The sequence below is a fragment of the Trichoderma camerunense genome (assembly GCF_050948025.1).
Source record: "Trichoderma camerunense strain CBS 138272 chromosome Unknown V8C40scaffold_1, whole genome shotgun sequence".
NCBI classification, from domain to species: domain Eukaryota; kingdom Fungi; phylum Ascomycota; class Sordariomycetes; order Hypocreales; family Hypocreaceae; genus Trichoderma; species Trichoderma camerunense.
In genome coordinates, this window is record NW_028145369.1 from 803,936 (window position 1) to 830,555 (window position 26,620).

The following is a 26,620-nucleotide window of genomic DNA, read 5'->3' on the forward strand; positions in this document are numbered from 1 at the left end:
TAGTGTACGCACTATAAAAAGCTGCAAACTGTTGCGCCGCCAACATATTCCCCCAGACATCAAAGAACGCCGTGTCTGGTGTTATCTCGACATCTTGCTCTCTGAACTCCGTCTCGTGGATGCATAGTATCTCATCCGAGGCTTTCTCTACCAACGCTCTAAATGGAGAGTTGACAGAATCTACGTCTTGGCTCAATTGAGGACGTGATGGTAGTGTAATTTTAGGGAACAGCGGTATCATAGAGTCCGCGACTCTCCGTGCCAATGGGTCTTCCAATACAGCGTCAGGATCAGACGCGAACTCCGCAATCTTCTCGCAGAAAATGTCCATTATAACTTGTAAGAGATCCTGCGGGATTGTGATACTAGATGCGGCCAGAATGATATGGAATCCGCCGTCGAGAAAATTCGACCCGACCCAAATATCTGTTGTGTCACACTCGTTGGCGAACGACTCAATTCTATATCTTAATAATTTCAGTCTTACCTCTTTGCGGATTGCGATTAATTATCTTGGTGGTCCAAAGTACTACGCTAAGGCTCTGCCAGATTAACTCGAATAAGCCTCAAAACACAGAGCCATACATCACAAACATAATTGCGGATTCAATTTTGTGAACTTTTTTTTTTCACCAAGTCCTAAATCTGGTTTTTGAAAGAGATTTTTCGTTTGGCTGAGAAGTGGTTCAGGTTCGACTAGCATTTGAGAGATTGGTGGGAGTGAGGAAGTCATTAGTTTGGTTAATACTGAACTTTTACTGTACAGATGAATAGACATCAGCACTCTGGAAACATTATACCGGCTCGCGTTGCGGCCTGGGAGTATTTCTCAAAGAAATAAATTCATCCTCGGGCGCATCACCGTGTTTTATCCTACTTTCAGCAACTCAGTGTATTGGCCACGTATCAACAAGGAACTCTGACTCATTACTCTTAAACGTCCCCAGGAAGGTCAGAGATCTTACATCTGTTCTTAAGATCATTTACTTTACTATATAGTATATGAGGGAATATACGAAAAGGTGGAATGATATATTACAGGTCAGTTTTAGGGCCTTGACTGTATCAATACTTTTGTTCATCCTTGACTGAAACCGTGTTCGCTACGTGTCCTACCGACATTAGTTTTCGACGGATTTAATCATGTTAATGGCTGGGTCTCAACCAAGAATGGGAATGACCGAGGTCCGAGACTGATATAGCATTACAAGGGGGCTTACGTGGCAATTATACGGGACAAGTCTAAAATGCTAAGTAACCCTTCTTAATACAAGCAGTGTAAGGCTTTTTCTGTAATCTACAGCCCCTTACACACTTGTATCACGTCTAGCTTCCCAATTCCAGGAAACATATGCGCTCGAGATGGCCAGTCAAACAATGTTCAACTCGATGAAATGGTCCCTTTATCCAACCGACTCTTTTGAGCACTTCACTTTCGAGGTTCCCTGGTGGGCGCGAGTTGTATTACTCTTCGATTTTACCATATTCTTACCTATCATTATTGTTGTATGTGTTGTCTCTCTTCCGACTTTTTCCTCGCCTAGACCCGCTCTAGGCGATAAAATCTTGTCTTGACACCTTCTGACATTGCCGTGTTTTCAAATCTAGTTGAACTACACTTTGCCTCACGTCTATCCAGTCTTTGCCATTACACAAGACGAGGAACCTATTGGACACGATTCCCCCAATGTCAATGATGTTACCAACAGACCATCACCCACCTCTCCTTCACGAACAAATACTTCATCTCCATCCGCTATCTATCGACTCCTCGTGAAGAACGGCGGTATTTTAGCCAACTTTCGCGGCCTCACCCTTGCTCTATTGCAATCGATTACCACGTCGGGTCTTATCGGTTACTACGGTCGCTTTCTGGGCTTTAAATATCACATCGTCGCAAGATTGCTCCGTTCCCTTTTAATGGTTCAATTCTCCACACTATGGTTGCACCTCGTCATCGCTCAAACCGACCGGCCGTTCTGGAGCCGTGTGCCCCCTTTTAAGCGTACTCTGCAGGCAACCTGGCGGGCGACTATCCTTCACTGGGCTGCAGTCGAGCTAACAGGGCTATTTCCTTCCATGGTCGCCTCGTGGATGAACATCGATTGGCCCTCTCCCGGTCTCTTCGGGCCGGACAATACCTACAGCTTTCGCCTAGACATGGCCGCTGGCGATGCTGTCTTCTATTTTAAGTGTGCCGCCGTCATCTTCGCCACTGTCGTCGGCTCCATATTCTTCGTTGTCCCTAGTCAAGTGGTCCTACTCCGAATCCAGGCATCTCTTCTCCCTGTGGAAGACAGCACCATTATTCCCTTTGACCGTTCTTTCAAGGGTCGGGTCCAGCCGGCTCGTACGAATGGTCGGGATTATGCCACGATTTCGGATGCGTGGCGTAGTTTCTCTTGGGCTAATTGGCAGGGGTTGATACTTCTTTCCTTCAAGATCATCTTTCTTTCTCTGTCACTGATCTTGTTGATGTGCGCGGTCATCGGTTTGCAGTGGGTTATGATTGTGACGCAATCCATGGAGATAAACGAGTATCTCTAGATTCTCTCAATTGACAAGACAGTGGATGTCTTTAAAAAGGTGGTTTGGGTTGCACGATCTATATAAAACTACATCAAACAACCTTGGCCTTCTACTACATCTGGATGGTGAGACACTATTACACTTCACTATATGCCTGTAGGATAGTGTGCGTTACCACTTGGTTAGCTATAATCAGAATACTAAAATCCTCATCTTGAACATGTAGTAGAGTTTCTTTCTAATCTAGCACCATGATTGAACCGTCATTCTTGCTGAACACAGTATTAGCTACACTATGCCACAGACTGGTTCGTGCAGAAACACCTTTGTTATGATGAAACCCGAGCACCTGTTTCGCCTTAAACTAGATTTTCTAGAAGTCACAATGATTTGCATCTTTGCATCAGCTTTCCGTCTCATGTTTCATCTCATGTTTCGCGCTGCGATCAAAAAGTGATTCTTTGTTGTGTTGCGCGTTGGCTTTAAGTGAAGCCTCCGTTGGAACAATATCAAGGTGGAGATGGAACAATGCACAGGCTCAAGCCTCATTTCCCCACTTCACCACCAGCTTTCTGCATTGTCCTCATACGGGATCATGCATGTGGCATCGTTTACTCACCTGAAAGTCAATTTACGGCGTTGGGCAGATTCACGTTTATCGGAAATCTTCATCATGGCGTTCATATCTGATGGCTCCATCCTATCCATCCTTTCCCTCTTCTTCATCTCCCTCTTTATGCCAATGGCTTCGAAGTTGCTATATCCAACCGCTGCAAAAGATTCAGTGTGATGGCTTCAAACGATAAAGAGACGGCGTCGCCACAACTCTCGGCGGATAATTCAACACTGGTTCTTGACGTTGCTTCCTCTCCCGACCGCCAAGCCACCGACAACAAACCCCAACGTTCATCCTTCAAGCATATCTTCTCCTTTACAAGATGGAATCATGCGGGAATACTCTTTGCGGCGGTCGTTGCATCTGCCGCCTTTGCTTCGATCAAAGCGGTTCAGTCCATCATATTGGGCAAAATATTTGATGTTGTTTCCAACTTCGGGGCTGGCCATCGCTCTGGCAATGAAACCATGGACCAGATATCGCACTGGGGCTTGATACTGCTGAGCATGGGGATCGGAAATTGGGCTGCGAGCACGGCTTTTCTGGCGCTATGGTCCATCTTTGGAGAACTGCAAGCCAATTCCATCCGCCAAGGCGTCTTCCAAAGCCTACTGTCCAAGAAGATGGCTTGGTACGATTCTTTAGACCAAGGAGTCTCTAGCCTGCTGGTTAGAATCCAGACGCAAGTTGACATCAATCACATTTCATGCAGTGTATAAATGCTAACCGAGAAACAGACAGACTCGGGAGCTTCAGCTGGCGGCATCAGAAGTCCTCGGACTCTTGGTCGCCGACTGCATTCTCTCCCTCGTTTCTCTCGCTATAGCCTTCTCTCATTCCTGGAAACTCACCTTGATTCTACTTGCAACCCTGCCCATATCGATGTTGGCCTTGTCATTGGCAACCAGGCGGCTAGATCCGGCAATCCAAGCCCAGAAGCGTGATCTAGAGACCGCGTCAAAGTTTGCTACTTCGTCTATCAAAGCTATCGCCATTGTCAAAGTTTTCAACGGATACGACCGCGAGCTCTGGCAATATTATGAAGCCGTCAAGTCAGCAGGTAGGCGATACATGATACAGGCTCAGTGCAACTGCCTCCAGATGAGCTATGTCGCCTTCTGGGTTGTTGGCATGTTCATAGCGGGCTTTTGGTATGGAACCGTTCTTGTCGATGGAGGATTGACGCCCGGTCAAGTCATGACCACTTTTTTTTCAGTCCTTTCGGCATTCCAGGGAATTGAATCATTGCTGCCGCACTGGCTCGTATTATCCAAAGGCATGTCTGCAGGATCATTTCTCTTATCCATATTAGACAAAAAGGACGACCCAACCGTGGATGAAGAGGGCTATCAGACGCAGCCTGCTACTTGTGTTGGAAATGTGGACTTGGTAGATGTATGTGCTATCATTTCTCTTCTTATTCCTAATAACGATAACTGACAACGATGTGATACAGGTCACTTTTGCATATCCTTCCAATCCCACAAAAGTGGTTCTCAACAAATCATCCTTTTCCTTCTCAGCCGGCCAACTCACGTTCATCGTTGGTAGAAGCGGGTCCGGCAAGAGCACGATCGGCAATCTCATTGCTCAATTTTATGAGCCTTCATCTGGACTTGTATGTTTAGACGGACAGCCCCTGACGAGCTTGGACCCGAATTGGGTCCGATCCAAGATTGCTCTAATACAGCAGTTGAGCGTGGTGTTCGACGATAGCTTTTTCAACAATGTGGCTATCGGCCTCGATAACCCCGAGAATGTGACAAGAGAAGCTGTTTCTTCTGCTTGCGAATTTGCATTGCTACAATCTACGCTTAGCAGCCTTCCAGAAGGCCTTGACACACGCATCGGTTCACACGGTATTGAGCTAAGTGGAGGTCAAAGACAAAGAGTTGCGCTTGCCAGAGCAAGGATTCGAGATCCAGCTGTGCTCATCCTTGATGAAGTTACCAGCAGTCTGGATCAAATCAACAGAGGCTTAGCGATAGATGCTATCAGAGAGTGGCGACGAGACAAAACAACCATCATCATTACTCACGACATTAGTCAAATCGAAGATGAAGACTTTGTTTATGTAATGGAAGACGCTGCTTTGGTGCAGCAAGGATTACGAAGAGAGCTGGCCGCGGCTTCAATTGGACCCTTTGCATCTATGAATTCTCTGGATCCAGTTGAGTCCCCTCCTTCTTCTACACCAACTGGGGTAGAAGATATCAGCCCGCCTAGTCCGGTTAACTACAGTACATCGACAATTGCAGAGCTACCGCAAGACACCAAATTATCCATGTCGCAGTTTACACTCACAGAGCAAAATGGAGACGGGATAGATCCAGCCTGGCACCGGCTATCTCAGTATAAGACTCTGGGATCTGGGACAGAATTTGCCCTGAAACTAAGAAAAGAGCAGATATGGGACAGCTCCGATACTGAAGAAAGACCACAGACAGCCGTTGGAGCTACACGCTACTATGAAACCGAGAAGAGGGACTCTTACAATTCTTTCGACGAATACTTTGGACTACCTCGCAGATGCAGCGCACCAGAGGCTGGTCGTATGCCTTATTCAAGAAGCAATTATAAGATGGATTTCTTTGATGATTCAGGATACAACACGGACGAGCTTTTATATGTGTTTGGAAAATCAGACCGTCGAGAGAATATTTCCAGCTTACGACTTGCCTCTGGCCGTGAGCTACCCTCGGATATTGGCAACGATGTACTTTCAACCAACAAAGGTGCAAAGCCCAGCAGTCTACTGGCGACTCTAGGCACGGTTTGGCCAACGCTCAAACCATTCGATCGAATATTGTTCATTATAGGAATTGTGGTGTGCTTTATCAGTTCAGCAGCAATGCCATTGTTCTCATTCTGTCTCGCAAAGCTCTTTGGAGTCCTATTCCTACCAGTCAACAGGACAGTCGAGGCGAAAAAATGGGCGCTGTATCTTGTGGCGATAGCCATCGTTGACTCTGTCTCTACGGGCGGCGGTCACTATCTGATAGAGAGAACCGGCCAGTCTTGGGTGAACGCCCTTCGATTGGAAGCTTTGAAGAAAATCCTGCGGCAGCCAAAGTCCTGGTTTGACAAAGAGGAGAACTCGGCCAGTCGAATCAACGAATGTCTCGACAGAAACGCCGAGGAGACTCGAAACATTGTTGGGCGATTCATTCCCATCTTCATAACTACCTTTGGAATGATTACCATTTCTCTCTTATGGGCGCTCTCAATATCTTGGAAGCTCACTCTCGTCGCGCTTTCGCCATTACTTTTGATGATTGGCGCTGTCAAGGGATATACCGTGCTCAGCGGCAAGTGGGAAACCAAATGCAATCAAGCAGCCACCGATTCCGGCGCAATTCTGAATGAGACTTTTGTCAATATCCGTGTCGTGAGAGCACTCATGCTCGAAAAATACTTTAGCACAAAGTACCAGAAACTCATATCGCATACCCTCAACCAGGGGATGAAGAGAGCTGGTTATACGTGCGGGCTTTTCGGCTTATACCAATCAATGAGTTATCCAATGACTGCCCTTGTGTTCTACTATGCTACCCTTTTACTTACCAAGGGTGACGGCGTCACCACCACACAGGTCCTACAAGTCATTAACCTACTACTATTTAGTATTGGAAGCTCGACCGGTGCTCTAAGCAGCATGCCTCAACTAACAATGGCCCAAGCTACCGCAACACAACTACTAGCCTACGTAACAATGCCGATAGACTCAGAAGAAGAAAGCCAAGAAGGCATCAAGGCCTCAACGCCTCTACCTATCGAGTTCAAAGACGTCCAATTCTCATACTCACAGTCTCCCAACTCCCGCGTCCTCCGTGGAGTCTCCTTCGACATCACCCGCGGAAGCTGCACCGCCATCGTCGGCTCCTCAGGATCCGGCAAATCAACCATCATATCTCTCCTCATGGGTCTATACTGCCCATCAAAAGACACGTCATCGCTCACCTACGCGGGCATTCCATTCTCCAAGCTCGACAAACAACATCTTCGCTCAACAATGGCCTACGTCTCCCAAACACCACATCTCTTCCCAGCAACCATCGTCGAAAACATTGCTTACGGCCTCCCTAAAGACTCTCCACTAAGAAATAGCCTCAACGTATACGCTGCCGCTCAAGCAGCCGGCATCCACGACTTCATCACATCCCTCCCCGAAGGCTACGCCACTACAGTCGGCGACGGCGGAATCTCTCTTTCTGGTGGCCAAGCTCAGCGCCTGAGCATCGCCCGTGCGCTCGTTCGCCAACCGAAGCTTCTCGTTCTGGATGAGCCGACGAGTGCGCTCGACGCAGAGTCTTCGGGTATGATTCGTGAGACAGTTCGTGGGCTTGTAGAACGGGCTAAGGAGCAGGAGGGTGAGATGGCTATTGTGGTGGTTACGCACACGCCTGATATGATGCAGATTTGTGACAACATTGTCATGATTGACGGTGGAGTCAAGGTCGAAGAGGGCAGTTATGAAGAGCTGATGAAGGCCAGGGGCCCATTTAGACATCTCATTAGCAAGGGTGAATGGAATGGAGGAGATGAATCATGAGCGTAGAATCATTGCTGTTGTTTAATTGCTTCCGTCTTTTTTTTTTAAAGCATCACATCATTTCCATTTCATTTTGCCAGTCCGTAGAAATATTTAGAAGAAAAAAAAACATCTCATTCCATTTTAATGGGTTCAATCATGAAGTATTATAATGTATACCTTATCCATCTCAATAGACCAATGCCTCTAATTTGCCGTTCAACGTCAATAAATGAAGCACCAACATCTTTTGCACCACAGGATGTTTTCCATTAAGCCACTCGCCTCGTCGTCCTCCATAACAGAAACCAAAAAAAGTGTATCCATATAGAGCGCCTATCCATCTACCTTCAACAGGAAGAACATGTACCTCATGATATAGTTGGCCCATTCCCCAATGCATAACAGCCAGAAGGAAGGAAGAAGGAGCGTAAAATAAAAATATAATATGATAAGCTGAGGCCCATAGCCCACCTCGCCGGATGTATGTGTATGTGTATATGCGTAAGTGTCATGATATTCAGTTCCCACTGATCCCAATTTCCCCATTAAATATAGAAAAGGGTGCATAACCTCCATAAAAAACGCGCTAAATGATGAATCAAAAAAAGGAAGGGAGGGGGAGAAAAAAGAGAAATGGGAGCATCGAGACCTCGTCTGAGTTCATGGGCTACTCTATCGCCTCTTGGACCTCAGCAATCCTTCGATAGAAAACCATTCCCGTCGAGTTTGCTGCTGCCTTGTTCGAGCAGGGTCTGGTCGTCTTGGCTCGACCCAGGTAGCCCGAGCTGGAACCGTGGGCCTGCGAGCCGGTTGGCTGGTCGCCTCGCGGACGTTGTGTCTCCTAATTCTGACAAAGTACCGCAGAATGTACGGGTCCTGGCTGGGCGGTATTTCCGTGTTTGAGCGCGGTGTCGTGATCGGGTCGTTTTTCAACGTGCGGGGATGAATCTCGAACATCTCCTTGTCGGCGAGCTGGCCTATCTTGGCGGCATTGATCAGCGCTTGCAGGTCGAGCTCAATCTTTTCAGATATGGAACCCATGGAACCCATTGCGGAGCTTTCAGCTATGCTATTGCTGTTCGCAGGGTGTGTTTTTACATCTGCAGTGATTTGATCTGCCCCGCCAAATGATGAGGTTGCAACTGGTGAACTGGCGGGAACAGTTGAATTTTCAACAACTCCAAGCTCTTGCTGGGAACCATCTCCCAGTTGGGCCTTCTTTTTGCGCCAAATCCTGGCCCAGGCACTTCGAAAGGGGGTTGTGAGGAAAAGGAAGAGCTTCTTCAAGCCGAGGAAAATCTCTGCTACCAGTTCATCCGGTACTTGGCGAATCAGAGCACCGAGTGGGATGGTCAAGCTGCCAAACAAGATACTCCATCCCCACTGAGCTCCCGTCAACGGCTTCGTGTCGAAAGCTTCGCCTCCCTTGAAGATGATGAGGAACTGACCAAGAATCGTCAGAAGCTGTACGCCAATGAACCAAGGATTCTTTAGAATTCCTTGGTACCAAATATCCAGTTTATTATCCACTCTTCGACAGTTGTGCTGGTTGAAAAACTGCATCCAGACGTAAATGTTGAACACTAACGTTTGCAACTTGTCAATCTCGTGCTTGGTTCCGGGATTGAATATATCCCAGCCGACATAATGTACCAAAAAGACAACCAAAAGCTGGTAAATAGACTGGCCGACAATCATCTTCCACATGGTAATGGTCACAATGGGCGCATTGCGAGGCTCAGGTTTCCTCATCAAGAAATCTGGCGAAGGATGATCAGTCGCAAATGCGAGAGATGCGAAAATGTCCATGATGAGGTTGATCCAGAGCAGTTGCACGACAGTGAAAATAGAATCACCCACAAGTTCCGAGATGATTGTTGTGATGCCTGCCGTAACGTTGATGGTAAATTGGAACTATGTATATATGTTAGCTACCTGTTGTCTCGAACATGAGCCTTGTAAAAATGATACTTACCTGAATGAATTTCTTGACGGCATCATTCACTGTCCGACCCCAACTCAAGGCCTTTACAATGGATGCAAAGTTGTCATCTAGCAAAATGATGGAAGCAGCTTCTTTAGCAACTTCGGTGCCCTGCATTCCCATGGCAAAGCCAACATCTGCTGCCTTCAGAGCAAGCGCATCATTTGTTCCATCGCCGGTAACTGCTACCGTCTCTTTCATCTCTCTCAAGCGTGTGACGAGTAACAGTTTGTCTTCAGGACTGGATCTCGCCAATACCTGCAAGCGTGGGATGATGGCATCGCGTTGCGACGGCGTCAGCTTTCTGAATGTTTGCCCGTCCATGGCAACGCCGCCAGGGGTATATATGCCACATTCCGTAGCAACAGCCTTGGCCGTAAGGAAGTTGTCGCCAGTTACCATGCGCACAAAGACGCCGGCATCTTGACACTTGCGTACGGAATCGACCACTTCTGGCCGTAGTGGATCACGGATCCCAAAGAAGCCAATGAATACCATGCCCGATGCCAACCATTCCAGATTAACAGAGGCAGGGTCATCGTCTGGGTGCTCAAATACTTCGTGCTCATCAAAGTCTCGGAAGCTTATAGCAACCGGGCGAAGAAGATTGACAGCATAGTCATTGATCGTTTTGCGGAAGCTCTCCCTATCCGATTCCTCGAGCCTAGCGGTGGTGAATTGAAAGGTCGGGTCTGCCACTATGAAAGCACAATACTCGAACACGATTTCAGCAGCTCCTTTGACCAGGAGTCGGTATTTGCCGTTGGGAAGCTTTACTAAAACAGCCATCCACTTTCGCGCTGAATCAAACGGGAGCATGGCGACGATGGGGTTGTTGGCACGTTCTTCCCTAAGCTTTCCCATGCCTAAGTGATCTCGACCAAATTTGAGCAGGGCTGTCTCGGTACTAGATCCCACAAAGTCGGCGCTTGCGGAGTCGTCTCTCTCGAACGCGGTGGAGTTGAGGGATATGCTGTCCTTGATCAAGCTCTGCATTTGTGGAGAGACAGTCGACATGAACCGTCTGGCCGAGGGCAGTTTCGCCACCGATGAGGCAGGACTTGAGCTTGAGCCTGTGACGGGCATTTCAAGATCCTCGAAACCGCTTTCGAGCCCAACGCGGCCGGCAACAACGGCCATTTTGTTTTGCGTCAGAGTTCCCGTCTTGTCAGAGCAGATAGACGTGGCATTGCCCATAATCTCACAGGACCGAATAAGACGAACGAGATTGTGGTCCTTGAGCATCCTCGTGGTTGCGAACGCAAGAGCAATAGTGACGTTCAACGCTAGGCCTTCGGGGACGGTGATTACGACAATAGTAACGGCAAGCATGACGATACGAAGAAACGCTTCGGCTTTCTGGGTTGGGCGAGCGTGTTTGTGGTGCGGCAATCGGACCAGATATCGGATAAAGAGGATCAAAAAGTAAATGGCACCTGCGGTGGCACCAAATATGATGAGCTGTTTGCCCAATCTTCCAAGCTTGGCCTGAAGAGGCGTCTCCTCAATATCCTCTCGCAAAGACATGAGTGTCCTCCCGTGGGCCGAGTTTTCGCCTATAGAAAGGACAAGAAAGCGGCCGACACCACGACAAACAGTAGTGCCACTAAAGATGAAGGGATCAGCCGCGGTTCGAGAACGGTTGCAATCCGCCGGGGCCATTTTGCGGACTAGCTGAGTCTCTCCCGTGATGGACGACTCATCGATGTATAAGCTGGAGCCCTGAATCAGCACACCGTCGGCAGCCACGACTTCGCCGGCCTCAATGTGCAGGACATCTCCCACCAAAATATCGTATATCGAGATTTGCTGTATCCTGCCAGATCGAAGAACCGTCACATCACGTTGCTGCTGTCGCTCGTTAAGCTTCTCGAATCGGTGATTCTTTTGCCAGTCGGTAGCGGCGCTGGCCAGGACAATGACGATAATAGCAGCCACAACCGTTACGCCATCAACCCATTCGATATTAGATGTGTCCTCGTCAGCTGTGAGTGACTGATACAGTCCGATTGCCAGAGATATAGAGGCGGAGATTGTAAGCAGAATCATGAGCTTGTCGTTGAAAGCAATCCACATGAGCTTGAAGAAAGACTTTTGTCGGCGTCGGGGCAGCCGGTTGGCGCCAAAGATGCGTCTCCGGTCGATGAACTGATGATCCGGTCCGCCTATCTGAAAGGTCAAATTTGGACGAGTAAGAGGCACTTCGACAGGCGAGAGGACAGGCTCGCGGTCCTGGCGAGCAGCCGTAACGGCCTCGCTAAAGGTGATTGTGCCATCGAGATTGGCCTCATCAGCACTCAGGCCCGCAGCGATATCGGTACGGAGGCCCAGCACGAGACCGCGGAGCCCTCCAAAGATGTCGAGAGCCGCAAGACTCCGCTGCTTCAAGAGCTTGTGCAACTGAGACGGGGTGAATGCAAAGTTGTTCGCCGGCAGTGGCTCTTCGGCGTTGAGCTCCGCCACCAGCTCCGTCGCCTGCTTGCCAGCGTCCACATGGCGGCGCGTAACCGAGTCGGCGGGCGTGATTTCGTCCATGGGGGAGAGCCCAGATGCCAGGGCCGGTCCTAGAGAAGCATCTGCAGTCGAGGCACGGCTTCTCTCTGTCGCAGCGGAATTGGAGATGCGAATCCCATGTGGGATGGATGGATTGGGGGCCGGTGCCAGCAATAAATGATATTTTTGGACCCACTGAGTGACGCTTTGGCAGAGGGGATTTACAGCGCTCGATGGAGCGGTGCCGGGGTGGACAGGCCGCCACAGGGAGCTAATCCCGCCCCAGCTTAGGCCGGCCAGGCACTACGAGAGCCACTAAGACGCCCGGACGGCAACCAAGTGACGGGTGCCAAGCTGCTGGATCCAAACTCTGCCACCGAGAGAGACGAACCTGCGCCTCCAAGAATCTTTTCACAATCTACAATCTGCAGTCTTTCTCTCCCCCTCTCCCCCTCTCTTCATCAACAGCACAACAGACAGCAGACAACTCTCGCCGTCACCCAACGTCCATCCAACCGCCTAATCTGTACTCCTGTCTCTGCAGCTGCAGCATCATGCAGCCTCCGAAATTATGTTCCGTAGGTATGAGCACTAAGAAGCACATCGGCTCGCAGCTAAAAGGGAGGGCCGCGTCCTGCTCTCCACTTTGGCACGTCAACTAACTCAACTACGGCCGGTGACTCGCACTCCCGATGAGCCTTGGCAGACCTTTTTGTCTGTCCATCAGAGGAAAACCGGGTCTAGCAACCAATGGCCATCATCAGCTTGATCGAATATGCTAATAAGGCAGGGCTTCTTGGTTCGGCCGAGGTGGCCTTACGAATCCTTCCGACACTGTGCTTGGCAAAGTCAATCTTTGAAGACTCCCTACATCAGATGATTACTCGATCATCGAGCCCTACGGTCAGTCTTGCGGAGTCGCATAGAAATGGAACCAGCCAATCGAACTGTTTGGCCCCCGAACGACACTGAGCTGTCTGGCTGGGCGAAATAGAGGAGCCTCCCCTCACTTGGCAGCCTCTTGGCAACCTATATCCTCTCGGACCAACTGTCTCTGCTTTCAAGACAGTTTTCGTGGCGTCGCCATTGTGCTCTGTCGCATCGAGTGCCGACGCCACGGATATCCTTTGTTGCTAGAGTCAGCCAACGGCAACATGTGTAGGCCGCTTAGCCGTCCTTTGAAGATCACAAATCTGGAAGTTTTCTGAGTGGCACTTTGCCATCGACTCTAAGCCTTGCAGCAATAGGCATGAATACAAGGAGGCGCAACGCCGTCAGCCGGCCGTCGTGTGGCTTGCCAGTAGGGCCGACCACCAACAAACAGCCATACTTCTAGTGACTGTTCTATGGCTCTTTTTTTGACACTTCCGCTCAGAATATGGAATCTGGCACCAAATTCGAAAGCGCCAATGTCCAGCTACCGACTCCAGCCACCACACACCAAGACGCCATCCCGTGTCTTGTTATTGTCCGAATCTCCTATCGGCGTAATTCCTACCAGAAACGACTATTAGCGAGAGAGAGAAAGGTGAGAAGAAGAAGCAAAACTCCGAAAACGTTTTAGAAGCTTTGTTACTTTCTTCATCTCAAGTATTCTAGATGCGAACGGGACACGAAGCTATGGAGCGGCCCAAGTTGCGCTCCATAATAGGATCACGACACCAAAAGCCAAGTTGCTTGGCGCTTACATACCCTTCAGGACATCTCCGAGCCGTGGCGCCTAACCCAAAATCAGACAGATGAGCATGCGACCTGGTCTGAGCGTGAGAGAGGCGACAACTACCAACAGCTAGCCAACCGTACCACAGCAGGTTCCATCATCCACAAGAAATAGTTGAGTGGGCGGGACTGCTCCCCCCTCTCTCGCCTTGATACCGCAAGATAGTTCCCAAGAGGAGCAACAACCTTATAGGTAGTGACATGTATTATGATCGCCCAATTCCATATGCAGTCATCAAAACACTCTCCGAATACCGAGGCTAGCGGACATCGTTTGCCAGGAGCCAATAAACGTAGCCGTGCTGCAGCATTTGCGGTCTCTCGCCGGATCTAAGTCGCTTCTTCCGAGACAGTCGCTAGATCAAGCACTCTCGAGTTACACAGAGCACAAGAACGGCAAACAAAAAAGGCCCCCTTTTTTTTCTCCTTTCGCATACTCGCAGCCGGCACTACATTGCAGCTGCTACTTATCTACAACCATGTTGCTGTTCGGCCAGTTCATCGAGACCCTGGGCCAGCGTCACTGAAACCGGCTTCGGCTACTATAAGGCGATTATATCGTCTCTCTAAGCAGGTGTCTCGAGCAAGCAACTGGCTCTTATACACTATCTACGCTCACCTGAATCCAATTTCGGCTGTTGATCATGCATAAGTGCCTAGAATACCTTGTCTCGGTTGATCAAGCTTCTCCGTTGAGACCAATCTACGGCTAAAGATGCTTTGTTTGCTCCCGCCTTTCCTTTGAAGGATTCGTGAATAGGGATTTGGAAGCTGTCTAAACACGGACGCATCTCCAATTGGTCAACTGCTTTTACGAGCTTATTACTAACGAGGATCCAAACAGCAAACAGCGGAAAACAAGACGCTTGCTGGAAACTCCCGTTATCCAATATCCTCTCCATAGATGTTTCATAAGCCTCGCCTGGCCATGTTTCAGTCACTTTTCGGCGACATGCCACCAAACTAGGCAAGACTATTCATCATATTCCGCGTCCTCGTGACTTGGACTTAACTTGGTTGGTGAATATGAAGTCGTTTAGAAGGAAACAAAGGGAATTTGGGGGACTGCATCACACAAAGACACAAAAACTTTATATCACTGCTGTTTAGACTGGCGCTTAATCACCATGAGTCTGTTTTTAAGCTTCGAATGCATAAGTATAAATCCGTGTCATCGAATGTTTCGCATCATGTGCTCCGACTGTGTGGGTGCGGTCATGCTTCTCAACTTCAAGCATATTGTCTAGTTAGGCCATGGCGATGCTCCTCACACCTATCCTATCTATGCTTCTCGCGGCGGTGGCCACACACGCTCAATTTAAAGGAGTCATCTCTCCAAAAGTGATGATCATATCCATGGTTTGTCTATTCCTCGTCTTCATCTCTTCCGCTGCCCAATCCTCTCTAATCACCCATCCAGTTTGAACCCGAGGGTCAAATATGGCTTGACAAGTTCTCTTATTCCGGCTTGGGAAACCTCACTTCACAAGCCATTGCCACGCCCGGCCTCTCCATGCTCTACCCTCTCGTCTTCTGCACGCAAACAGGCAGTGTCTGCCAACTTACCGTCGGCGAGGGCGAAATCAACTCGGCCGTGTCTATGACAGCTCTCGTACTATCCAGAAGTTTCAACTTCACTCAGACGTACTTTCTCCTAGCAGGCATCGCAGGCGTGAATCCTCGGCATGCAACCATTGGCAGCGTGGCCTTCTCTCGGTATGCCGTCCAAGTCGCTCTCCAATACGAAATCGACTCCCGATCTCTGCCCCAGGACTGGCCCACGGGCTACATCCCGTACGGCCGTACTCACCCCTTCGAGTACCCCTGCATCACATACGGCACCGAAGTCTTCGAACTCAATGCCAACCTGCGTGACGCCGCTCACGCTTTTGCTCAGCGAGCACAGCTGCAAGACGCCCAAGAGACGCGCAATTACCGCCTCTTGTACTCGGAAATGGGCCCGCCCTACCACACGGCCGTGATGCCACCCAGCGTCGTCAAGTGCGATAGTGCTACGAGTGATGTCTATTATACGGGTGGCAGGCTTGCACAGGCGTTTGAGAATACGACGTCCCTGTGGACCAATGGCACGGGCGTCTATTGCATGAGTGCACAGGAAGATAATGCAACGCTGGAGGTGCTGGTGAGGGCAGCGATTGAAGGGCTAGTCGACTTCAGTCGTGTAATTGCCATGCGTACAGGTGAGCAATACCCCCTTGATTAACATCTACATCATCTACCTGATACAAACCTACATGTACCTTACATACATACAAAATATCACATCTCGACTACTAACAGAGTATACACCAGGCTCCAACTTCGACCGCCCTCCCCCCTCCCGTACCGACTGGGAGCACCTCACGCACACGAACCAGAACGGCTTCCACATCGCCATCGCCAACCTCTACGCCGCCGGCATCCAAGTCGTCCGCGGCATCCTCGCCGACTGGGACTGCACCTTTGCGCGTGGCTTAACCCCGAACAACTACATTGGCGACATCTTTGGCAGTCTGGGTGGTCATCCGGACTTTGGCTTTGGGAGCATCACGGGCGGGAGGAAGCTTAGGGCCGCTGAGAGTCGGGGAAGACGGCGTGGTGTTAATCGGAGAGAAGTGTCTCTGGCTGGCGTTGAGATGGCGAGGAGGAGGACGTTTGGGGCCAAGGGGGCGATGAAGATGTAGGGAGTTGTTTGCCAATGGCTGTCGTCTGGGTTGTATGATATTATTTTCATGTTGAAATATTATGGAAATCTCATTTTCTGGCTAAATCTATCTTTTCGTAGTTGGTAGCACTTTTTAAACCCCTACGCTGTGCGTTTCCCGTTACAATTACAAAAATATCAAAGGAAAATAAGAAACCTATTATAAATTCTGCCAGCCATCCCACTCATCACGAGGAACAGCAACACAAAGAGCCTCCCAGCGGCCAGCCAGCCAGATTACAGTCAGATGCAACACAAGAAATAAAAGCCTTGTGCCCAACCCAGTCTGACGAAACAAGCTTGTTACGACTTCACCATGACTAGGACGTCGAGCAGGGGTAACGTGATTGCTTGTTGGGAGCCCCAAGTCCAACACAGCCAGCAGCACGAGAGGGCCGGCAACCTCGAGGCTAGCCATGTAAGGCCAGCACGGCCGCACCAAAGTAGCGAGCTTGATGAGAAACAAGGACAGGCGGCCAAAGTATCTTACAGTATCCGGAGTGACGCCTACCGCAGTGCAGAATCGCAGCAGAAGGAGCCCTGCTCCGCGCGGCATCGCGGAACCCTCTCGCGGAGGCGGCGTTAGGAGAAGGGGCCCGTCGAGGCGCGCATGGCCGTTTGTCTGTATGGGAAGGTTTCTCTGTACGGCTGGCTGGAGAGCTTGCTGGTCATGGTCGCGATGCGAAGAGTGACTACGACTTTTGACGATTGCATTGGACGGCTCTGCGTCTGTGTGATCAAAGACGGCGCCGTCCTGCAAAATCTCCTCGTCGTTAGGCACGGTGGCTGGCCATGAGGCGGCATCATTCTGAGGCACGCTAAGACTGCGAGAGTGATAGCCACGTCGTGGATCTGCTGAACTATAAGATCAAGTGCTGTCGAGAATGCAGATTAGGGGGGCTCACCTGGAACTGGCGTGCTTGGCGCCGCAGGGGAATCCAAGCTTTGGACTCTGTTGCCTCGTAATCCGACGGCAGGGCTTGGGGTACGATCTTTTGTCATTCCATCAAAGTAAGTTTCGCTTTTCATGGCATTCAGAACTTCGTTGGCGCTGGGTCTCTCAGCTGGATCTAGAGCAAGCAGTTTCTTCAGCAGCATATACAGCTTTGAGGGAAGATCCGGCCTCTCGCGCCGCTCGTCTTGAAAGCCCGTCCAATCAGTAATTTCAGCTCTGAGCTGGTCGACGTCTTCCAATTCCTCTTGGACGGCGTTGGCAGATTGGTATGGGAGTCTGCCAAAGCACATGAAGTAGAGAATCATGCCGAGGGAGAAAATATCCGACTTTGTTGTAAAGTTTCCATACTTTCCAGTTTCATCCTCGCGGAGGACCTCAGGCGCACAATACGATATGGTGCCCGTCGTGCCCGTTGATTTCCGCACCACATGTTCTGGCTGGACTTCGCCAAAGTCGCTGATGAGACACCGGAGTTTGCCGGCCTCCCGGTGCAAGAGACAGTTGCTTGGCTTTAGATCCCGATGAATGTAATTTGCTCCGTGCAGATAAGCAACTCCAGATGTGACGTCTTTGAACAGCGAGTAAATCTCTTCCACCGACAATCTGGGTTTGTCGTGTAGATTCTCTCTAGACGCATCAATCTGGCCTCGCGACCGTCGGCGAATGCGCTCTTTGAGCTCCTCTTTCGTAACCTCCTTGGGCACACTGCCTATTACATACTGATGAAGGTCGCCAGCGTTGCAGTATTGTTGGAGAATGAATGCGCAAGCGACGCTGGGGCCAAACATGGTCAACCTGACGTCTTCCAGCCAGACATGTCGGTACGAAACAAGGTTGGGATGAGAGAGCTTGGCGAGGAGCTCAACCTCTATCAGAACCTTTTCAAGCCAAGCATGATCATCACCAACAGGCACTCGCTTACAAGCAAAATGGCCCAACTGGCAGCCGTCAATTTCATGCCGCACCAGTAGCACCACTCCCTTGCCTCCCTTGCCCAAGACCTTTTCTTCAACAAAGAAGGTCTTGAAATAATTCGGACTAAAAGCCTCCCTCTTGATTCTGCTTCCTTCGGGTTGCGACACGCCTGGAGTGCTGGATATGAATTCGGCATTATCGTCTACGGCAGGCGACGTCCGTGTGCTTTGGTCATCGCTGCTGGGCGAAGGTCGAAACAGCCTGCGAATAAGACTTGATGGTGCTTGGTCGGTTGCGCTCGAATCGGCGTGTCCAGCGCGAAGCATACGGAAGTATCCCGGGTCAACATAGGAGTCGGGGTCAACGCCATACTGGTGATCGAACGAATGTTCCGATGGCGAGGGGCCTAGCGGGCGGTGGCAAGTAGGACATTCGGGATGGCCACGGATCTCCAAGCGCTGCGAACTGGGATCGCGCACAACGATGGCATTGCGATGTCGTCTATAGGCCAAGGCGATTCGAGGTTAGCAACTGCAGGATCTCTCAAATTGTCTGGAAAGCATAGATGGGATGACGCACAGCACAATCTCGCGGCCCTCCTGAGGCTGGTATGGGATCAACGACATTGCGACAGGCTGCGGGTGTCGGTCGTGTGAAGGAGTGCCAGCATGGCGATTGCAGCCAGCGACGCGCAAAGTTTCAAGCTATGGCAATTTATAGCACAGGTAATTGAGATGCGTCGTCAGGGGGTTGATAGTGATAGAAGGACGTCGAAGCTTCTAGGATCGTGGGATTGTCGAGGTGGCGTGGGATGTACAAGAATAAAAAGAGGGAGCTCTGGTGCTGTGACAACGACGTAATGGCAGTTGCTTGAGCTCTACCTTGATTAGTGGCTCCATACATATGGGCAGGGCGAGCTGCAGGTATTGAAGAAGAAACTTTCAAGGGCCGTAGCGGCCCCGCAGCGCCAAACAGCGTCACATCATTCATCCATTCGATGATTTGATCCATTGAAGTCTGTTGCCGTTTGAGTGCGGAGAAACGTGCAGTATTCGAAGTTTGTTTGTACCTTTGGGGCTCGATTGGCATACAAGGTACATGCACTGATGAATGAGTCTGATATATCCTGTGCTGTTTATTAGGAACCACGTCACAGGGATGGAAGCCTGCAGAGTACATCGACTGTAGTCTTTTTTCTCTTCCCTGACTTCAATGATCTGATTTAGTCTCATCTCATGTTCAATCAATATCATAAAATCGATTGTTACACTGATTAGTGCCCAGATGCGCCAATACGAGCATCTGCGGCACCAACCTAGCGCCACCAATGCGGGCGTTGTTCGTGATTTTAATTGATTTCCATCCATTGATGCTCCAGCACTTTCACTTTTCCATAGGGCTGCCCAGCCTATCGGATCGTCCCCAGCGCTCCCAATGAGGTTCATCGAAAACTGACCGCATCCGCTCCTCTTTTCACTTCCCGTATTATTCAAACACAAGCCAGCCACAGCAGACAGCATCAACGCCTCAAACATGCTCTGATCCGCCATGGACCTTCGCCAAGCATGTGACCGATGCCATGACAAGAAGCTCAGATGCCCGAGACCGCCAGGCTCTCTGTGCTGCAGCCGCTGCACCAAGGCCAACGTCACCTGCGTCTTCAGTCCGCCAACGAGACCATTCCGATATCCCCTGAACCAAAATCATAATCACAATGGCTTTGACTGGCCCGATCTCATCGTCTTGGACCAACAGCAACAGGAGCACCAGACGCCCAGTCAAGCGTTTGAGACGCCAGCCCTGACCGTTTCGGAGCGACTCGCTGGAGTTCTATCTGGCCTGGATCGCATGTTGCAAGCTATGCCGTCATCCCTAGACATGCACCACGTTCCGAGGCAGCACCTAAGAGAATATGCCGACAACGTGGGAGACAACTTTGACCTGCAGTCAACTCTGGATGGCCTCCTTCACCACGCCCAGGATCTCGCCTCTATATACCCCGAAGCCGCAGCGGCCGCCATCAACAAACGCACAACGGCTCCTGAATCGGATGCCATCTGCACTGTTCCAGATTGCATACACCAAGATCGTACGTCCTTGCATACAACGCCCCTGCCCAAGATAGACCACGCGCTGTTGAATCTTGTCATGGCGTGTCACATACGTCTTCTCGACATTATGGATACTCTTGCAGAGCATGGCCGAATGTGCGCCTTTATGGCCGCAACCCTTCCACCAGACTACGACCCCAAGTTTGCGGTTCCAGAAATCCGCGTTGGGTCTTTTGTCGCCCCTACTAATACTGCTGCTTCGATGCTACTCTCTGTGCTAGTGGACCTTCAAACTATACTGGTGGACAGGATCAAGGATGTGGCCGCCATCATCAACCAGGTAAGAGATGACCCAAGAGCAGCCAGAGAAGCAAGGGTGATTAGCCTTCAATGCGAGATTCTTCAAGAACGTGCGGAGTCTACGCTGGGAGAGTTATCCAACTTTAGGGACGGGTTGGTGAGTGCGAGGCTGCTAAGATGAGGGCTACGAGTGCTTAGATGGAAGAATTTGTGCATTGTATATAGATACCCAAGTCCTCTGGCATGGATATAAGAGGCATTCCGCAATTTTTTACTTTCATCTTCATTTCAAACATACACCAAAATGTATCACGCGCTTTATGACAGACGGCTGTTCGGCATCACTAACGGCATATATCGATCTACATACTTATTTAACTTACCAACTGCCGAGTATATCATAAAGATCATCTCTCTTGGATCATCATTTTAATTTCCCTTATCCTAGTACCTGCAGCTCGAAAAAGGAGATAGTGACAACTGACAACTCCAGCCACATGCATGTCTCAGACTCATCACACTAAAAATAAACGAGGGCCAAATTCCTCAGCCCGACATATTGTCCACCCTCTCTCTGTATATACATACACATATAATTGTGTATTCAAAGGTAGAGAGTTCATTTAGATAAAATAAAAACGAAGTATGCCGAGGCTGCTGAAAGCCTGTAGCACCAGACTCGCACTTGCAATTACTCCGAAGCGAAATGCCACCACATCTAATGTGCAGATTGAGGTTGCACCATGACACCCGGTAGTGGCACCGGGCAGCATACGCGTAACAGAGCCGTTGCCTTTTTTGCCCATTTCCGGTGTGTCATTGCGTAAGGAGGATTCATTGTACTCGGGTGCCCAACGAAGTCCGAAGAGCCGTAAGACAGCATACATAGGTAGGTAGTGTACGACCACTGCTTTCGTAGCCGTACGACGTCAAGGCATTTGTCAACTTATTTTCCATTTTCAGTGACGCCGTGTCAAAGGCTCTACTCATAGTTATTGTCGCTCTACGCACATATGTGCGGAGTATATTGTGTTTGAATCATTCCATGTAGAAATCAGAGGTGTATTTTGACTTGTAACCCCAGGGCCCAAAAATAGTACAGACAGGTTGACAGCTCAGTGTCTCAGCACGGGACCAACACCATTAGCAATTAGCATGTGATCGACAGCAAGCCGAGTCATGTCAGTTAGTGAGGGCGAGGCCAACGTGGTGAACCATTGACACGAAATGCGTTTGTGAGACATCTTGACGCAGCGCACCTCTTTCACAGGGCCCTTATCTGAAAGGACTACCGCTCGATTCGCTCGCAAACCACGCCGAAAACTGGAATTTGTGATTAATCAAAGACAATCTATGGAATGAGAGATGTAGCACCAGCCGTTTCGGCATTGCCAATTACGGTCATTCGGTGAGACAAGTCGTGGCATGTCTCGGAGAGCATTTGTGGGAGGCTGATTACAGTTAAGCTGCGCCAAATTGCAACTTGAAGACAGAGACAGGCTCATCTAGCATGAGCGAATACCATGGATGGCATCAACGTCACGGAGGAGGTGCAGAAAGCTTGAGCAAAAGGGTGTGGAAGCTGGTACTTGTGTAGTTTATTATTCCCACCTAACAGCAAATGCGTATAATCCTCCGAAGGCAAACGTGGTTGATGGCGGAAAATCCGGGGGCCTGAAGCGACAGCCGGTTATATGCACACGTCGGAAAACATCTGCCGCTGATTGGGTGAGATGTTGCGAAGCTGCTCTAAGTGGTCACATGTAGCCAAGATCAACAGCAGATAAAGGATGATGTGCATACGGTACGAGTTGTACATACGAATAGATGAAGGCGCAATTCCTTCGGGCTTAGAAACGGTTCCTTTGATGCTACGATAACGTCTGGTCTCCCGCCTTTTTGCACAACAAGATGGTTCAGCTCACGTAAAAGTATCCCATCCAATGTAAGGTACTGGGTACAGGTCGTACGGCCGTGCCTGTACCGAGTACCTGACCGCAACAACTCAATTTCCTGGGTCCAAGTACAGGGAACTTTTGCCTGCAGAAGCTATGGCGGACGACTTGTGCTAGAAGGCTCCCCATGCAACGGCTCTGCATGCCCCGCCGGAGTCGTGTCTTGGCGGCCTAAAAGTACCGAATACTCGAGCGGGCTACCAGGGACGGAACGAGAACGCAGCTGGTACCAGCAAGCATTACAACGCCCGCTTCGAGAACAAGTCCAAGGGTTCAGGGCACTAAATGCACGTGCTGAGACAGCAGTACAACCCCCTAATTCCAGCAGTCACTTCAACTGGAAGTTACCTGACATTATTCTGTACTGTCATCAATGTCAGCAGCACACGGTCGTACGTGACTGGTCGTACGAGTCCAAGTTCCTCTGCCCTGCTTTATTCTCTAAGATACGTCCGCATAACATCAAACGCTTCGGCCTACCTGCTGCTGCTGATCCGCTCAAGTTGGCCGTTGCAGCTGCAGGTGTGCCGAAAGCAGAGACACAAACCGGCGCTGACAGTAGCGGCCGACTCAGGATCGGGGCGAAAGGCCGGCGCCGCCACCACATCTGCTCCCCTTCTCCATTTCTCCATACCTCCAGCGACTCCAGGGCCGAGAGGAGAATCATTCGGGGGGGGGGGGTGTGGGGGAGAGGCCCTTGTCGCGATCTGGCAATGATTGGGGGGCAACTGTCAGACTCGACCGCTGGATATGCTTATTGCACACTGTTCGATATGCTGGTTTTTGGCCCCCGCCGGGAGAAACGCATATTCGCCTCGGACGGCTTTGGAAACTCGATACAGGTACTCATACATGTGCATGGCGGAGCATGAGCTGCTAGTTTGGACCAAGGCCATCGATGCTACCTTACTCTGGCTTGTCTGGCCCTGGTCGAGATCCATGGCCCGTATTCTTGTGCTGCGCTCCGCTAGTTGCTGCGGTACATCGCACGACCCTCACCCTGGGCTGTCCCAATTCCTTGCTGGCAAGGCCATCTTCGTTATGCCGCATTTCGAGTCCATCTTTCCCCCCTCTTGAGGCTTTCCTCTTTCATCCTCTCATCCCTTCTCTCCCTTCTCTCTGGTCTCTCTCGCCAATTATGACGCTCCAATTGTATCTTCACACCGTCTTCACATGAGCTTCTTCGCATGAGCCCCGACGAGTACCAAGGAGATGCAAAGCTAAACAAACAATCCTATAGCCCTGGCACTGGCCTAAAGCCGCGGCTAAGACGACTCGTTTCTCTTGAATAACTAAGAGCTGGTGCCGCCTATTAGGTTTAGCGTTCGAGGTGAGAAGTTCAGCCATCGTGCCATAATACCGAGCCCGCACGCTTATGCCCGATCAATGTTGTTTCAAACACCCAATTAACTTGCCTGGCCTCCCCTTTGAAAATTGAAACCAAAGCAAATTAAAAATCTCCGCCACCAAAAAAATAGAAGGGGAGAAAAAAGAAAAAAGAAGACAAGAAGACGAAAACATGTGTTCAGCTTACTCGTGCCTACTGTGTTCCTCAACTGTGTCAACCAGCACAACTACGCCAACTTGAACAATAAAACATCACCAAACATGACCATGCCTGGCTAACTCGGCGAAAAGCGCAGCAAACGGCCACAATGGCCTCCTCCAGTACCTCCACAGACGCTCAATCCCAGTCTTCAGAACACGGAATAGCGCTACATCCACCCGTTGACGAGAAGCACGGCCTCGAACGAAACTCTAATAGCATCTCTAGAGACCCTCGCGACTCCAACGACGTAGCCGATCCTACCACCGACACTGAGAAACAGATCTATGTTGTTCAAGATGCAGATTCCAACGACGATGAAAATCTGGTGTGGTGGGATGGCGATGACGACCTTCAAAATCCCTACAACTGGCCCGCCTGGCGCAAAGTTCTCAATAGCGTTCTCGTCAGCTCTCTTTCTTTCATCACGCCCTTAGCATCATGTATGAGCATCTTTATTTCGTCCTTTTCGGTGTCTTTTTAATTCTTCATGACTGACTCGTCATGCCTAGCCATGTTCGCTCCTGGTGTCCCCGATCTCATGGTGGAATTCCATACCACAAGCCAGGAACTAGCAGCCTTTTGCGTTTCCGTATACGTCCTGGGCTTTGCTGCTGGTCCTATGCTCTTTGCACCATTGTCTGAGCTGTATGGCCGACAAATCGTTTACAACACCACAAACGTTGGCTTCATTGGTAAGATTTCAGCCTAGCCAATTCATCTCATATATCATATACAGCCCTTGCTATCTCATATTCTATGGACGACACAACTAACGCCCGCCAAGTCTTCGTCATCGCCTGTGCAAAGGCCCCGTCAATGAACGCCCTCATCGTTTTTCGTTTCTTCAGTGGCATCTTCGGCTCTTGTCCCATCACCAACGGCGGCGGCACCATCACCGACATGATTACCCAGGAGAAGCGCGGCGCCGCCATGGCAGGCTTCGCTATCGGGCCCCTGTTAGGCCCGGTCGTTGGCCCTGTTGTCGGCGGGTTCATCACTACGGGCCTCGGATGGCGCTGGGTCTTTTGGATCATGGCGATTCTCGCGGGCACCCTGGCCTTTCTCTACGCCGTCCTTGCCAGCGAGACTTATGCTTCCGTACTACTCGACCGCAAGGCCAGAAGGCTGAGAAAAGAGACGGGCAACCCCCTCTTACGGTCCAAGCTTGATCCCGGACTGTCAAGTGCTGCGTATCTCAAGCGCGGCATCCTACGGCCATTCAAATTGCTAGTATTGTCTCCCATCAGCATCATCTGCGGTATCTACGTTGGCGTGGTCTACGCATATCTCTACCTACTTTTCACCAGCTTAACCCCCCTCTTCATGGAAATCTACCACTTCAAGACAAGCTTCGCAGGCCTCACTTTCTTGGGAATCGGCATCGGCAGCATGATCGGCGTCGCCTTCTTCTCCCTCACCAGCGACAGGACCATCAAAAAGAAGGCCGCGGAAGAGGCGGTGGCGGCAGAGGCAGAGGGCAGGGCGCCCGAAGGCATGAAGCCCGAGTACCGCCTCTCGCCCCTGATGGTCGGCGCCCTCACGCTTCCCGTGGGCTTCTTCATCTACGGGTGGACCGCCGAGTACCAGGTCCACTGGATCGCACCCATCATTGGTACCGTCGTGATTGGCGTTGGCGATCTCATCGTCTACATGGTAAGCCCCCCTTTCTCTCACCAATAGAAAACATCCAGCTAAGCATCACCGCCTCTAGTCTCTGCAAATGTATCTCGTCGATACCTTCACAATTTACGCCGCCTCCGCTCTCGCCGCAAACGCAGTCATCCGCTCCATCGCAGGATCCGTCCTCCCCCTCGCCGGCCTGCCCATGTACAACCGTCTCGGAATGGGCTGGGGAAACAGCATCCTCGGTTTCATTGGCCTCGCGCTATCACCCATCGCGTGGTTATTTGTCAAGCACGGCGAGACACTGCGCAAGAGATTTGATATCAAGAATTTATGAGAGAGCAAATCCTTTTTCCCTTCCTACTTTCTAGACTTGCTCCAAACGACACGATTTTAGACACCACTTTATCAAGATAACCACGCCAAACCATCACACAACTACCTTTTATACGTTAGCATAAAAAAGTCGAATGGGTTCGGTTGCATAGGATATTTTTAATCACCGGGAATGGGACAAACCTACTCGAGATCGAGACCAAAGGCCACATTCAATTACATGATCTACAAAAGAATAGGGGAGGCTAATCGGAAAGAGAATGGGGGTTTATCTTGGGTGTGATATACCCAATAGGGAACCTGATAAAATGGCCATAATGGCCAGAATAAATGATCAACGCCTGTTACAAAACACCA

At 50.2% G+C, this 26,620-nt stretch overlaps 7 protein-coding genes across 7 annotated transcripts; 5 read left to right on the forward strand and 2 right to left on the reverse strand.

The window, feature by feature from the left end:
• Positions 1-1,362: 1,362 nt before the first annotated feature.
• V8C40DRAFT_279131 (uncharacterized protein) lies at positions 1,363-2,547 on the forward strand (the record flags this gene model as incomplete). The annotated part of the gene is made up of 2 exons (XM_083221174.1): positions 1,363-1,506; positions 1,609-2,547. 2 exons carry the CDS (start codon positions 1,363-1,365, stop codon positions 2,545-2,547), a joined length of 1,083 nt encoding a protein of 360 aa, XP_083078837.1.
• Positions 2,548-3,154: 607 nt separating this feature from the next.
• On the forward strand, positions 3,155-7,697 carry V8C40DRAFT_279134 (P-loop containing nucleoside triphosphate hydrolase protein; the record flags this gene model as incomplete). The annotated part of the gene is made up of 3 exons (XM_083221175.1): positions 3,155-3,813; positions 3,887-4,540; positions 4,602-7,697. The coding sequence occupies exons 1-3, from the start codon at positions 3,319-3,321 to the stop codon at positions 7,695-7,697; spliced, it is 4,245 nt and encodes a 1,414-aa protein (XP_083078838.1). The 5' UTR covers positions 3,155-3,318.
• A 49-nt stretch (positions 7,698-7,746) lies between these two features.
• V8C40DRAFT_229348 (uncharacterized protein) lies at positions 7,747-12,288 on the reverse strand. The gene is made up of 2 exons (XM_083212456.1): positions 9,655-12,288; positions 7,747-9,593 (listed from the first exon to the last, which is right to left on the reverse strand). Exons 1-2 carry the CDS (start codon positions 12,196-12,198, stop codon positions 8,352-8,354), a joined length of 3,786 nt encoding a protein of 1,261 aa, XP_083078839.1. The 5' UTR covers positions 12,199-12,288; the 3' UTR covers positions 7,747-8,351.
• A 2,665-nt stretch (positions 12,289-14,953) lies between these two features.
• Positions 14,954-16,605, forward strand: V8C40DRAFT_5268 (purine nucleoside permease-domain-containing protein). Its single transcript, XM_083223083.1, has 3 exons — positions 14,954-15,234; positions 15,296-16,076; positions 16,189-16,605. The coding sequence occupies exons 1-3, from the start codon at positions 15,130-15,132 to the stop codon at positions 16,557-16,559; spliced, it is 1,257 nt and encodes a 418-aa protein (XP_083078840.1). The 5' UTR covers positions 14,954-15,129; the 3' UTR covers positions 16,560-16,605.
• Positions 16,606-16,622: 17 nt separating this feature from the next.
• Positions 16,623-19,457, reverse strand: V8C40DRAFT_229353 (protein kinase IKS1). The gene is made up of 3 exons (XM_083212457.1): positions 19,029-19,457; positions 17,485-18,950; positions 16,623-17,431 (listed from the first exon to the last, which is right to left on the reverse strand). The coding sequence occupies exons 1-3, from the start codon at positions 19,073-19,075 to the stop codon at positions 16,740-16,742; spliced, it is 2,205 nt and encodes a 734-aa protein (XP_083078841.1). The 5' UTR covers positions 19,076-19,457; the 3' UTR covers positions 16,623-16,739.
• Positions 19,458-19,660: 203 nt separating this feature from the next.
• On the forward strand, positions 19,661-21,219 carry V8C40DRAFT_229354 (Zn(II)2Cys6 transcription factor domain-containing protein). The gene has a single exon (XM_083212458.1). It carries the CDS (start codon positions 19,998-20,000, stop codon positions 20,979-20,981), a length of 984 nt encoding a protein of 327 aa, XP_083078842.1. The 5' UTR covers positions 19,661-19,997; the 3' UTR covers positions 20,982-21,219.
• Positions 21,220-24,121: 2,902 nt separating this feature from the next.
• On the forward strand, positions 24,122-26,606 carry V8C40DRAFT_5573 (major facilitator superfamily domain-containing protein). The gene is made up of 4 exons (XM_083223127.1): positions 24,122-24,744; positions 24,814-24,996; positions 25,089-25,957; positions 26,016-26,606. The coding sequence occupies exons 1-4, from the start codon at positions 24,411-24,413 to the stop codon at positions 26,262-26,264; spliced, it is 1,635 nt and encodes a 544-aa protein (XP_083078843.1). The 5' UTR covers positions 24,122-24,410; the 3' UTR covers positions 26,265-26,606.
• Positions 26,607-26,620: the final 14 nt, after the last annotated feature.

Bases quoted from the DNA above. Each gene is read 5' to 3' on its own strand.
- V8C40DRAFT_229348 (XM_083212456.1), bottom strand. From the start codon at position 12,198: ATGGACGAAATCACGCCCGCCGACTCGGTTACGCGCCGCCATGTGGAC. The intron at 9,594-9,654 runs GTAAGTATCATT...ATATATACATAG, and splicing joins CCGTCAAGAAATTCATTCAG to TTCCAATTTACCATCAACGT.
- V8C40DRAFT_5268 (XM_083223083.1), top strand. From the start codon at position 15,130: ATGGCGATGCTCCTCACACCTATCCTATCTATGCTTCTCGCGGCGGTG. The intron at 15,235-15,295 runs GTTTGTCTATTC...TCACCCATCCAG, and splicing joins AAGTGATGATCATATCCATG to TTTGAACCCGAGGGTCAAAT. The intron at 16,077-16,188 runs GTGAGCAATACC...AGTATACACCAG, and splicing joins TGTAATTGCCATGCGTACAG to GCTCCAACTTCGACCGCCCT.
- V8C40DRAFT_229353 (XM_083212457.1), bottom strand. From the start codon at position 19,075: ATGTCGTTGATCCCATACCAGCCTCAGGAGGGCCGCGAGATTGTGCT. The intron at 18,951-19,028 runs GTGCGTCATCCC...CTTGGCCTATAG, and splicing joins GAGGGCCGCGAGATTGTGCT to ACGACATCGCAATGCCATCG. The intron at 17,432-17,484 runs GTGAGCCCCCCT...ATAGTTCAGCAG, and splicing joins GCCAAGCACGCCAGTTCCAG to ATCCACGACGTGGCTATCAC.
- V8C40DRAFT_229354 (XM_083212458.1), top strand. From the start codon at position 19,998: ATGGACCTTCGCCAAGCATGTGACCGATGCCATGACAAGAAGCTCAGA.
- V8C40DRAFT_5573 (XM_083223127.1), top strand. From the start codon at position 24,411: ATGGCCTCCTCCAGTACCTCCACAGACGCTCAATCCCAGTCTTCAGAA. The intron at 24,745-24,813 runs GTATGAGCATCT...CGTCATGCCTAG, and splicing joins CATCACGCCCTTAGCATCAT to CCATGTTCGCTCCTGGTGTC. The intron at 25,958-26,015 runs GTAAGCCCCCCT...CACCGCCTCTAG, and splicing joins GCGATCTCATCGTCTACATG to TCTCTGCAAATGTATCTCGT.